We start from the raw sequence: 12,403 nt of genomic DNA on the forward strand, positions 1-12,403 counted from the left end.
GAGCCTTCCCGTGGAAAAGTCTCAGTGTGACTCCACATTAAATGGGGAAAAAGAAAGGGGGGGGGGGGGGGGGGGGGAGGAAAAAAGAAAAAAAAAAGAAGCAATTTTAGCGACTCACAACTAAGCCTAGTCATCGGAGTTAGCAATTTAAAAATCACCAGCTTTGTGGTGTTTTGTCATGCAACAGTGGCGAGAGTATACCACCAACAGTATGATCAAGGCAAACAGCGGATCCCATCAATGTAAACAACTTAACGAAAGAGGTTAGAGGAGTGAAGAATTGTTGTAATGAACAGTCAAATTGCAGCCAGATACAATACTGCTGGCATACAGCTAATGATTCCTTAGAAGGGATGGGCTATAACAGCAGATCACCAGTTCAAGGGGCATCGCTGTCAAAGGAAAAGCAAATAGACTAGTAAACAAAAATTCGACCAAGGGTTGGGGCGGGAAGGGGGGGGGGGGGGGGGGACCTGGTCAGAATCCAGATTTCTGTTGCACCATTCAGATTGAAGGGTCTGAATTTGATGCGAGCAGTATGAATCTTTTTTTACTGTGACAGAAAGGCAATAAAAAGTATTATGCATCTGCAAAGTGGTAGGCGTGTTGTGTAAATCAGGTGGAAAAACCCCCAAAAATCCATTTTAATTCCACAAAACAGGACCACCACCAGGGTAGCTAGAGATGCTTTTCTAAGCATTGTATGTGCTGCACCATCAGGTGCTCTGGAGTTAGGTTTGGTCACACAAACCAATCAGATACTCACATTATTTTTCAATGCCCGGGCTGCTGAAGTGTCTTGAACAAAATCTGGTATTTTGGGATTAGCTTTAAGTGAATTTTAGGAACAGATGAAGCTATGGGCCAGATGGGTGCAGCTGTATGTCTGCACAGTTGCTGCCTGCTACTCAAAACTGGTATATTTTTATATACAGTTCTAATCGAAAGGTCTAGTGGACAATACTGTCCAATTCAGTTGATGCAATGGTATATTGACATTCAGGCGAACTGCATGCCAAGGGGACACTTACGGGCAAGTGAAGATGTATAGTAGCAGTTTGTAAGGCTGAAAAACAGGAGGCATACATCCTTCCAGTTCAGCCTGTTCTCCCACAATGTTAATCCACAGGAAGGCAAGAAAAATCAGAGGTAGTGCCTAGCCCAATTGTAATATCACACTCAAGAAAGGTCTCTAGACCCCCCGGAATGCCTATAGCGAGTTCAGCATCACCACGTCCTCAGGCACAGAGTTCCACAGTCTCACTGCTCTTAGAGTAAAGAACCCCCTTCTATGTTGTGTAGAAACCTTCTTTCCTCTAGACTTCGAGGGCGCCCCCCTTGTTTCTGTCCTAGGAATAAATAGATGGGAGAGATCTTCGTGTGGTCCTCTTGATATATTATACATACTGTAGTTATTAGGTCGCCCCTTGGCCATCTTTTTGTAAACTAACCCCAATTTTGATAACCTTTCTATGAATTGTAGTCCGCCCATTCCATTGATTTAGTCGCCCACCTTTGAATTCACTCAAGTTCTGATGTTTTCCTTATGCATGGGTGCCCAACCCTATATACGATATTCCACTCTAGTGCAAGTATTTCCGTGTGTATATGCCAAACCACTTATAAGCACTTGTAATGAAGAGGATTAGTCCTTTTCATTACGAGCGCACACGTAAGTCTACGGTATGCAAGGATCGGCAGCTTTGTGGTCAGACACCGAAGAGGAAAATAGAGTGGCATTGTGACTCAACACCCCAGCTCCCATGAGCCTCTAACATTCACTTACGCAGTCCCTAGGAGCCGAGTCATATTAAGCTTCTATCAAAAAGGAGGATTAAAAACAAACGCACAACCGACAGGATTGCGAAAATAGTGTCCTACCTATACCGGGGGTGCAGACTAGAGATGAGCAAGCACGCTTGCTTAATGCAGTTACTCGAGCGAGCATCGCTCTTCTCAAGTAACTGCATACTAATGCGAGCAGGCTCAGGGGGGCAGCGGGGTGAGAGAGATCTCTTCCACCCCACCCACCCCCCTGCTCACCCCGAGCCTGCTCGAACGAGAATGCAACTGATCAAGAGCGATGCTCGCTCGAGTAACTGCATTAACCGAGCGTGCTCGCTCATCTCTAGTGCAGACCATTTTCTGTCAGACTGAGCCCCTTCCATGGGCTGCAATAAAAGCCAAAAGGCCATCACCATCTAAGACACTTATGCCATAGCAATAGTATATCAAAAACGTGCCTGTGATACCCTACTGTAACAAGATCCTTCATCTTGCCATAACTCGCCTTACACCCGATCGTACAAAACACACACCAATCAAAGAATAAGCAGCAAATAAACACTATACAAGGAGAGTTTTTAATGTTGTTTTGTGCATAACTTTTTTTGGGGGGTTATATTTTTGTTTCCGCTGATTGTTCATCTGTCCATTTATCCAATGTATAAGCAGTACATTACACAGATATTCTTAACAATTCAACTATATGTCATGCCTTTCTCTGAAAAATTACAGAGGATGTGTTTGACCTCTCAAGCCCCGTCATGCCAGCTTTTCTTCCAAGCATAAGGACTTGCTTATCGAATATTTACGGTATGGGGGATGAATCAAAAAGTTTACAGAGTGCAAAAATAAAGGAAGAGGAAAAAAAAATAAAAAAATCTTGCAATTTGTCTTTCAATATGCAGCTTGTAATGTATAGTTGACTCGGTTTACAAAGGTTTAGGATAAGTATGGGTTAAAATTTTTTTTTTTTTTGCCAGACAGGTAAGAGGAGGGGGTTGCACATTCTCAGCTGACATGGAAAACAAGTAATTACTGGAGGGGAAAAAAAAAAAATATGTTACTTAACACACCAAGTGGGTTTCATCAAAACCAAAAACATGCAACAATTGTTTTAAAACCTTTTTTACTGCAATGTAAAAATTGAAGTAAATGAGCAATTAGAAAGCTAAATCAGCTTCGATCCCCTAGACGGCAGGAAAACAAAAATAAACCTTCTGTGTGCATACTGTTTTCTAAGTCAGAACAGAAAGTGCCCACTTCACACTCGTTTATCGGGGGGGGAGGGGAGGGTCTCCTTTAAATATCACTAAATATGATTTCATGGAACAAGAGAGCTTCAAAATTTACGTTCACAGCATTTACCAGGCTCCGGTGCACTAATTCATCTTAATTACTCTTTGAAGCAGCAAATCACCTATTTTTTTTTATTATTTTGGCATTTACATCTCACAAATTTCAAAATCCAGATCATAATCCAGTGTTACCGGGAAATGCAAAAAAAATAAACGAAAAAACCCAAGATCTCCAGGTAGCACAGGCTATTCTGCTATAGCAATGATTATGTTAGATGGAAAATGGAAAGCAGGGCATTACACTAAGTTTCTGGATCCAAGTATGTTAGTAAAGAAGAGACCGGTCTCTAGAGAAGTTAGCAGAAGGTTTTCGAAAGGAAGTAAATGCCTGCTAAAAAGCTGGATTTTGGTTTGAAATTTTAAATTTTTTTTTGTTTTTAAGCTTTTTTTTTTACCATAATACGCGCTTGTAACTGCTCGGTTATAGCAGATTGATGCTTTATGTCCTAGCTTGTCTGATATTTCCCTAACCCACCCCACCCTTGACTACCATACACCAAAATATTGTGGATATGAGCCCAAATCATCCCAGTAAATCCAGTGAGCAAAGTTAGTGTAATGCACTGGTGTGAAGTGAGATAAAAAAATAGTCTCTGTTTTTCAATCGTCGTCAAAGTTCTGCTGTAGGAGAAAGTTGGCTGCAAGGTTTTCGTTCTTCTCACATGCAAAATAAGCCTGTACCACAAGTCCTTCAGGGAATCCTAGTGCTTTTAGCTGGAGAGGAAAAGACAGAAAGGAGGTCAGTTTCAGACAAATAAAATCCCAGTGTGGTGCAACATAACAGAGATGAGCGAACCTACTCGGCCATGCCCCTTTTTCGCCCAAGCACCACGATTTTCGAGTACTTCCGTACTCGGGCGAAAAGATTCGGGGGGCGCCGTGGGTGAGTGGGGGTTTGCAGCGGGGAGTGTGTGTGTGGGGGGGGGGGGGGGGGGGGAGGGGGGGGGGGGGGAGGGCTCCCCCCTGTTCCCCCCCCGCTCCGCCACGCCTCCCCCCGCGCCCCCCGAATCTTTTCACCAGAGTACTGAAGTACTCAAAAATCTCGGTGCTCGATCGAGTAATTACTCGAAACGAGTAGGTTCGCTCATCTCTAATAACTAATCATCACAATGTTAAGTGCTATCAAACTACTTGTCAATTAGTATGCACGTGAGTGCTTCTCATGCTCCGCCCCTGGTGAGGTCATCAAAGGTCCTACAACATATATAAAACACAGAGCCTGACCGACAGACGAACAAAGTTAGGGCTCTTAGAAGGGAAGGACAAAAATAGCAAAATGAGAATACAACCAAGCCGTTAATCTCAGACACAACTGAGCAGTCCTGACAGACGACACCGACCTACCGCCACCATAGAGATCCGGTGGCTGAAGGACCTGCAGTGGCGTCACTGCTGTGGGAGGAGTCCAGCTGGTTTGTGTGGGAATCAAGATAGATGTAGTAGAGCTGTGTGTCTGATGTGTGGGGATCATAATGGATGTACCATGTAGCACAGCTGTGTGGCGCATTGCGCCACCAGAAACATTGGTACTATAATTTCCTAATAATTCATAATACACAGTCAAAAAAAACCAAAAAAAAAAACAATTCCGCCTCTAAAAGTAGTTGTGGTTTTGCTGCAAAGCTCGGCATGCAGTTACATCTCAGGTAGATATGCAAATGATTAGAGTTGTGGTGTGATTAGATGAACGATATTGTCATCTGCTGCCCTAAAATGGATTCACCCTTGGCCTATAAAAAGGCTCTCGGAGGCTCCTTGTGTGTAGCGACGTTGTCTTCTGCTTGTGTGGAGCTTGTTGACCACTAGACAGACGCCTCCACGATACAGAAGAGATTTCACCCCGTTACCAAAGTCTGAGAGGGGGCGCATTATTGGGATGTGAAGCTGGATGAATTGTCCTCCACTTTGGCCGTTCTGACCAGACTGTTAGGAGGAGATTGGACCAGTCGATGCATGAGGGCACACAAAGTGACCAGGCTCAGGACCCCCTTGACAGACCACCAGTAGAGAGGCGCGTCTGATCATGTGACACGCACGAGCAGCTCCAACTGTTTTATTGTCTGCCATCCAGAGAAAGGTGGCGCTATTTTTACACCCGTGTCTGTCGGACCCATTTCCAGACGCTTGGCTGAAGGACATTTGTTTCTAACTGAGGTTAGTGCAGGGACTCACAAGAGAACAAGGAACCTTGAAAAGGGGGCTTGTGTATTTTGGCCAAAATATTAACCAACACCTAGTATTTATTGAGTATTGTTGATACGTATCAGTAACATGCAGTACGGCTTTGAATGCTGGGGGAGCCCAGGGTGCCAGTGTGGTTCACCTATGAGGTGCAACGCAGCCAGCTGGACTGAAATAGGTGAGCCTACATGGTGCACTACACAAACTGTGGCCAGACGCCCTATGTATTACTTATGTGCAAGTATGCTACTGGGCAGCCGTGTATTTCAAATACGCTGTGGAATCTGCATGGAATTTTTCCATCCCATGTAGACAAAATAAAAAAAAATAAATCTCATCCACATAGTTTGTACTATAAATGCTGCGAATTGGGCATTTACGTCCTGTGTGAAGGCACCCTAAGGCTCTATCAGATCAAAGGACTTTCTTCAAAGTCCGTATTTCTCTGCACACACTCTTCTAAGCTCCACCTAAAAGCCATTGATTTGAATGGCCGTGATTATTTTTTAAAGTAGCAGTGCTGTAGGATTTGGCACTATAGTTTGCTTACCGAACATTTGAGTTTATCATGTCTTACCCAACTGCTCTCAAGGTTCCGACCATAAGACCGTCCATCATCCAGTGAGATTTAAGGCTGATCTTTGGATCCTTATTCTGAACACTGTAAATAGGCTCTACTGACAGAACTCCTCCAAATATCCCCCAAGGCCACTCACTTGGCCCCGACCCCCCATTTTGCAGTTAGAAATACAGTAGAAAATAGGAGAAAAAACCCTATAGAAGGGGACATTGCACTGCTCAGAAATCAGTCAGGATGTAGAGATAGATTTAGAAGGTTGAAAATTTAAGACTACACACACACTTATTGTTGCCCTGATCCATTCTCTGCTTCATTACTGCAACTCACTACTGATCAGTCTTCCCCTCGCCAATCCATCCTGAATGCAGCTGCTAGGCTCATTTATCTGTCCAGTCGCTGCCCCCCACCCTTCCCCCGTGCCAGTTGCTGCACCAGTTCTACATCCACTATAGAACACATTTTAAACTCATTATTCTCATCCATAAAGCTCTCCACAAGTCTGCACTGACCTATATCTCCCCCCTTATCTCTTGTATACCACCCTACCCATGCATTACACTTTGCTAATGGCCTTGGTCCCAGCTCCTCCTTAATCCAAACCTCCCACTTTCCACTCGAAGATTTTTCCTGGAGCTGCACCAGTTCTCTAGAATGAGCTCCCCTAAACAATCAGGTTAATTCCTAACACTCAGTTTTAAGAATACCCTGAAAACACATCTTTTCAGGGAGGCCTACCGTATTCCCTAATCTAGCTGTTCTTAGTTCTAACCCCACCTGTATACACCGATACCGGCTGGTGACCGGCTCATACAGCATTATGTATACTACTCTATATAAAATATGGCTGGACCATTGTACAGAACAAGCACTTGTACCTCGTGTCCCCCCCTATTACCTCCTGGTCTGTAGGTTCTTATGAGCAGGGTCCTCCCTGCAATTGTTCTCTCTGTTGGTCTAACACTGTATGTTAGGTCTTATTTTGTATATATTCCCTCGGACGTTTAGAGCGCTGCAGAACATGCTTGTGCTATACCGTTATAGTAGTTTTAAAAAGAATCAGTAAAGTATAAGTTACTGGGCTAAGAACTAGAGAATGTATACAGAATTCTATTATTTACTACTTACCCTTTCTATAGCTTCTTTTTCCTGAGGGGTGACTTGAATGTAGTTCATATGCCCACTTCCAGCCTCAGCTGCTACTCCTCCTCCTCCTCCACCACCTCCTCCTCCTCCTCCTCCTCCGCCGCCACCACCACTTCCTCTTCCACCTCCTTGCCCACCACCTGATTCTGGGACGGGATCATTTAACATCTGAATGAACTGTTCTTGATGTTGACTAATTTGCTGTTATTGAAAAAAAAAAAAAAAAAAAAGGTTTAAATACATCTGAATCTACACAACTGTAGAAGGTTCATGCTGTAAAAGGCCGCAAAGAGAAATTCTCCGACTCTGTCAAATGCATTATCCTCCACCACCACCACCAATGCTCATCGTCAATGAGGAAAGTTACCTGCAGCAACGAGGGGTTTTCCCGTCCTATCTGCTGAAGAAGTGCCGGTAATAAAGAGGGATTCTGCTGAATTATTTGCCTCATCTGCTGAAACTGAGGCTGATTCTGCAAGAAATCAAGGGGATTTCCTACAAATAAAATAAATAAATATTGTACATACATTGCACAACCAATGCCACAAAATGTAGAAAAAAATATTGCTTCAGACTCAATAAAATGCAAAAGCCAAAGAGCCCATTCACACGACCGTATGCGTAAAATGCTGCGTGGGTCACACTGTGTGAGGGCTCATGCGCCGGGTACTGCCACGTATGGCAGCGAGTGCATCTCACGCACACGGTCATGCACAATGTGACTCCTTTAATTCTCCGCTCTGTCTCATAGCGGCGCTGCGTATGCATCATCGCCTATACACAACATATTGCGTATGGACAGCGTTGCATACGCTACACAAACAAAACAGGGCTCATGCTGCGTTTTACGCGGTGCACTAGAGCATGCGGAGATCTTTTTCACGCGCATCTATGCGCTAATGTGAATGGATCAATAAAAGTCTATTCTCTTTCATGGACTCCATTCACCGCGTTGTCACGCTGCTGTGTGTGTAATACGTGCTAAAATCATGGTGGTGTGAATGAGCCCTAAAGGTTTATTCACGTAGGCATTCTTCAGGCCCGTGTGTCCAACAAGCGTCACAAAGGCCAATTATATTCAATGGGGCTGTAAAAGAAGTGCAATCCTTTTCATTTACATTTACCCGTGTGCAAAAAAAAAAAAGTTGTGACAGGTCTTAGGGCCCCTTCACACTGAACGATAACCAATCAGATTCTGGCTGGATCCCGGCAGTCTGAACGATTATTCATTCGCTGCTAGAAAATTAATGATGAACGATATTTGATCATTCAGGGATAAAAATCAGACGACAATCGGCCCGTGTAAACAGGCAGTCATTCATCCCTGAATGATTGCCTGTTTACTGCGAATGGAGGCGGGCAGAGGCGATCTCCATCCCGCTCCGCCTCCATTTACTGAGCAATCGGACAGTCACATCAGCATACTCCTATATTAAAAATGGACCCTTACTCTGGTCTGTTACGGAAGAGAAGAGCCTATGCAATATTAAGACATCCGTGAAAATCTGAACACACGGATAGCTTCTGTGCACTGTCCAATGTTTTTGCAAATGATCTTAGGGCTTATTCACACCAACGAGTCCGCAAGAATTTGAAAGCTTGTCCTAGTGTATTTTATGTGATCCTACAGCAAATCAACACTGAAAGCAGCATATGGTGCACATTTAGGACTTACTTTTTCCTGTGAACTGACGCGGTATCTAAATCTTACCTCCTGCAGAAGAAGGGGTGGTAGAAGGTGTAGTAGAAGTTGCCCCTGCCCCTGCACCAGCTACCGCTGGGAAAGGCTGGGTGGGCACGCTACTGACTGCCTGTGGCGGATCAGCTACAGCCTGACCTTCTCGGTCACCTGGAATTCCCTGAAATGAGAACATTTCATAATGTAATTGGGCATTGGTAACATTACAGAACCCCAGATCCTAGTTATAGGCAGGGATTAAAAGGTTAATAACGCATGGAGGAGGGGCAGACTCAAAAAAAGCATCTCGTTAGGCAATATGGACGTCATACAGGGGCCTTCCGCACCCTCAGGAACCACCTCTATGTGCCAAAACGTAGCGCTGCTTTGTTAGGACTTCACTTGAATTGACGCCACATAATGGCACACTTCCTTCGGGGGCTACATATGGCTAGATGAGGTGTGGCCGGGGGGGGGGGCAACAGAAGTTTCAAATTTAAAAAGGGTTTGCCGAAGAAACCCTTTCCAACCCACTGTCTGACGTCTTCCTACATTCTGATTGAAGCTTGTACAGCTCCAATGTCAGAAGACATCCGACAGGGTAGTCTTACCGTCTATTGCCAGCCACTCTGCTGTCGGAGCCTCTCTGGTGCACACACACTGGCTTTACCCAGTAGATGGCACCATTGTATAACAGCAAAAAGAGAAAGCCTTTTAGGAAACCCTGAATCCAAAATTGGATTGTAAAGGGTTAAGCCATTCCATAGACACTAAGTACTGTAAAAGGGACAGATAACATTCATGCAGTAAAGCGATTGGAATGCTTACCATAAGGAGGTACTCCACAGCCCTATCAGGGTTATTAAAACTAGCTCTAAGGGCTGCAATCACTTGCTCTCGCTCGTAGCCCATGGACATGATCTCTGTTACCATATTCTCATATGACTGTCCTGTGACTGAAACAATGAAAGAAAAGAATCACATGAAGCTGTAGATTAGCAGGAATTCTCATGGCTTTTGTACACAATTTTTGGTAAAACCTGAATATTGCTTTAGCATTCCTAGGATAAAAACCTTTTTGGCATAGATTAATGGCTTCGGCATTAAAAGGTTCGCTGATTAAAAAGTTTAAGTATTTGGGATATTTATGTTTGGCTTTAGTAAAGTCCACTTTTGTAACTATTCCAGGGAACGTTTTACAGTGATACAGCTTGATGCGAAGTCATAAGAAAGTCTTGGCCCGGGCCCAGCATTCTTCCTTGGTAAAAGCATACATTTAACAAAAGGCCTGATCTGCTTGGCACAAAGTGCGCTCCGTGAAATGGATGGACAGGGGTACAGCACTAAGACCGCATTATATCCTAATGGCATCAGCTAGATCCATACTTGGGGGGGGGGGGGGGGGGGTTCGCTTTGCTTAAAAAGGTCTCATTTATATTTGGGTCCCGGACTTAGGAGAAACAAAGTCCATTCTTTAATTTGGCATCCATGACACCTAAAAGGTGGCAGACTTTACAAGTTACAATCAATTCCTCCCAAAGAGCGACGGTCAGATAGCGGACCCTTCTGGCTTTAGGTACAGAGAGGGAATACATATGATAAAGGTAACATAGGAAGAAAGTCTTAAAGGGAATCGGTCACCATGTTTTCACAGCCCTCACTGAGAGCCCCATAATGAGTGCCTGTCACGCCAATTACAGGGATATGTCTGCTCTGTGGATCTGTGCAGGAGTTTGGGAGGAACTTGCATTTCATAAGTAGCAGCCAGCCCCAGAAGTAGTCCTGCATATTCATTAACTGCAGGTTAGCCACACCCACTCTCCAGGCATTGATTGGCAGTTCACTCCCTCTGCACAGTAAGGCTGGGTTTACACAGGGCCGAATCCCAACAGAAATCTCTCGGTTTGCTGCAGCAAAGGAAAAAAAAAAAACCCCCAAAAAACCACGAGTTTCCCAAAGGGAAAGCGCTGCTTCAAAGCCCACGGCACTTAGCCGCAGGTTTTGGAGCAGCTTGGCTGCATGCTTTTCGGTTTGCGACTGCGCTGCTCTCTTTGGGAAAGAAATAAAAAATAGACATTCTGCGGTCGGGGAATCCACGTCGCTTTGCCGTCCCGTATGAACAAAACTTTTGACATATCTCGTCCACATGGCTGGCCAATCCTGAGATTAGCGGCCGCAAGGAAATTCCGCACTGAATTTCCACGGCAAATCCACCCTGTGTAAACCCAGTCTAAGGGCTCATTCCCACGGGCGTATGCGAAAAATGCTGCATGACCACGCAGTGTCTTACTGCCGTGGGAGCCGGCTATCGCCTAGTATGGCAGAGATAGTGTACTGCACATGATAGCGTATCTCACGCACAGGGTGACTTTTTTCCCTTTCATCACTCGCTCTCTTAGCGGTGTTGCATATGCGCAATGTATTGCATATGGACAGTGTTGAATATGTTACCCATAGAGAATAGGGCTGTAGAAGCATAATAAGCAGTGAAATACAGCATGCTGCAATCATCTTCACGCGCATATCTACACACAATGTATATACGCTAATGTGAATGATCAATGAAAATACAAGTACTTACATCGAGTCCATCCACCGTGTACTACGCTGGCGTAATATGCAGTGAAATCACACTTGTTGGAATGAGTCCTTATAAGCAGGCCGCAGTGTGGAGCTCATGAATATCAAGGACTACTTTAGAGTAGTCCTATAGGCATGTGCTGCTACTGATAAAAAGGCAAGTTTCTCCAAAACTTCCGCACAGACATCACTCATCAGTGTGCCGTCAGTACCGTATGCTGCTCTCAGAGGGGTGACCCAGACAGCAGGATCTGCATAAGGGGGATCTTGGGTCTACAGCAGGACTTACAGGGATTGTGCACCTTTACAGGAGTGTAACATCTAATATGAAGACGCCGATAACTTTCTAGACTAAACCTGTGTGCGGCTCGGTCACGGGCAGACCATGCTGCCAATACTTCCTAGACAGTAAGTAAATAGGAAGGAGCATTACTAGTGAAATTACGCCACCTAGTGTTTACTAAGACAATCTCCAGCCGTATCCTCAAGTCAACTCGTTAGTTTAGGAATTCTACCAAGATGACTCTGCGCCTCCTGTGTGGACTGGTAAAGCCATTGTAGTTCACACTCACAGATCGGACCGTAGGATTCTACAGACACTGAGTCAGCGAGCCTGAAGCACCCAGCGCCAAACTCATCTATATCCATCCGTAGGACATTTACAGGAGCAGCCAGTCTACACACAGGGTCAGACCCACCCCTCGCCTCTAGCTTAGATACAAGATGTGATACAAGGGCATGGAGGCTCTAGTACCTGTTGTACCACCTCTAGCTTGGATACAAGATGTGATACGAGCGGCATAGAAGCTCTAGTACCCTGTTGTCTAGCCTCTAGCTTGGATACAAGAGGTGATACACGCGGGCTCTAGTACCCTGTTGTACCACCTCTAGCTTGGATACAAGATGTGATATGGGAGGCATGGAGGCTCTAGTACCCTGTGTTGTACCACCTCTAGCTTGGATACAAGATGTGATATGGGAGGCATGGAGGCTCTAGTACCCTGTTGTACCGCCTCTAGCTTGGATACAAGATGTGATACAAGTATATGGAGGCTCTAGCACCCTGTTGTACTGCCTCTAGCTTGGATACAAGATGTGATA

At 44.8% G+C, this 12,403-nt stretch overlaps 1 protein-coding gene across 1 annotated transcript in view; it reads right to left on the minus strand.

Annotated features, from left to right (window-relative positions):
- Positions 1 to 2,344: 2,344 nt before the first annotated feature.
- The window catches only part of RAD23B (RAD23 homolog B, nucleotide excision repair protein), a 25,453-nt gene continuing 15,394 nt past the window's right edge, over positions 2,345 to 12,403 (minus strand). The window contains 5 exon segments of the mRNA XM_066604309.1: positions 2,345 to 3,854; positions 7,027 to 7,245; positions 7,412 to 7,539; positions 8,756 to 8,903; positions 9,551 to 9,678. Coding sequence (XP_066460406.1) covers positions 3,741 to 3,854; positions 7,027 to 7,245; positions 7,412 to 7,539; positions 8,756 to 8,903; positions 9,551 to 9,678 — 737 coding nt within the window. The 3' untranslated portion in view covers positions 2,345 to 3,740.

This window comes from Eleutherodactylus coqui, chromosome 5, assembly GCF_035609145.1.
Source record: "Eleutherodactylus coqui strain aEleCoq1 chromosome 5, aEleCoq1.hap1, whole genome shotgun sequence".
NCBI lineage: Eukaryota > Metazoa > Chordata > Amphibia > Anura > Eleutherodactylidae > Eleutherodactylus > Eleutherodactylus coqui.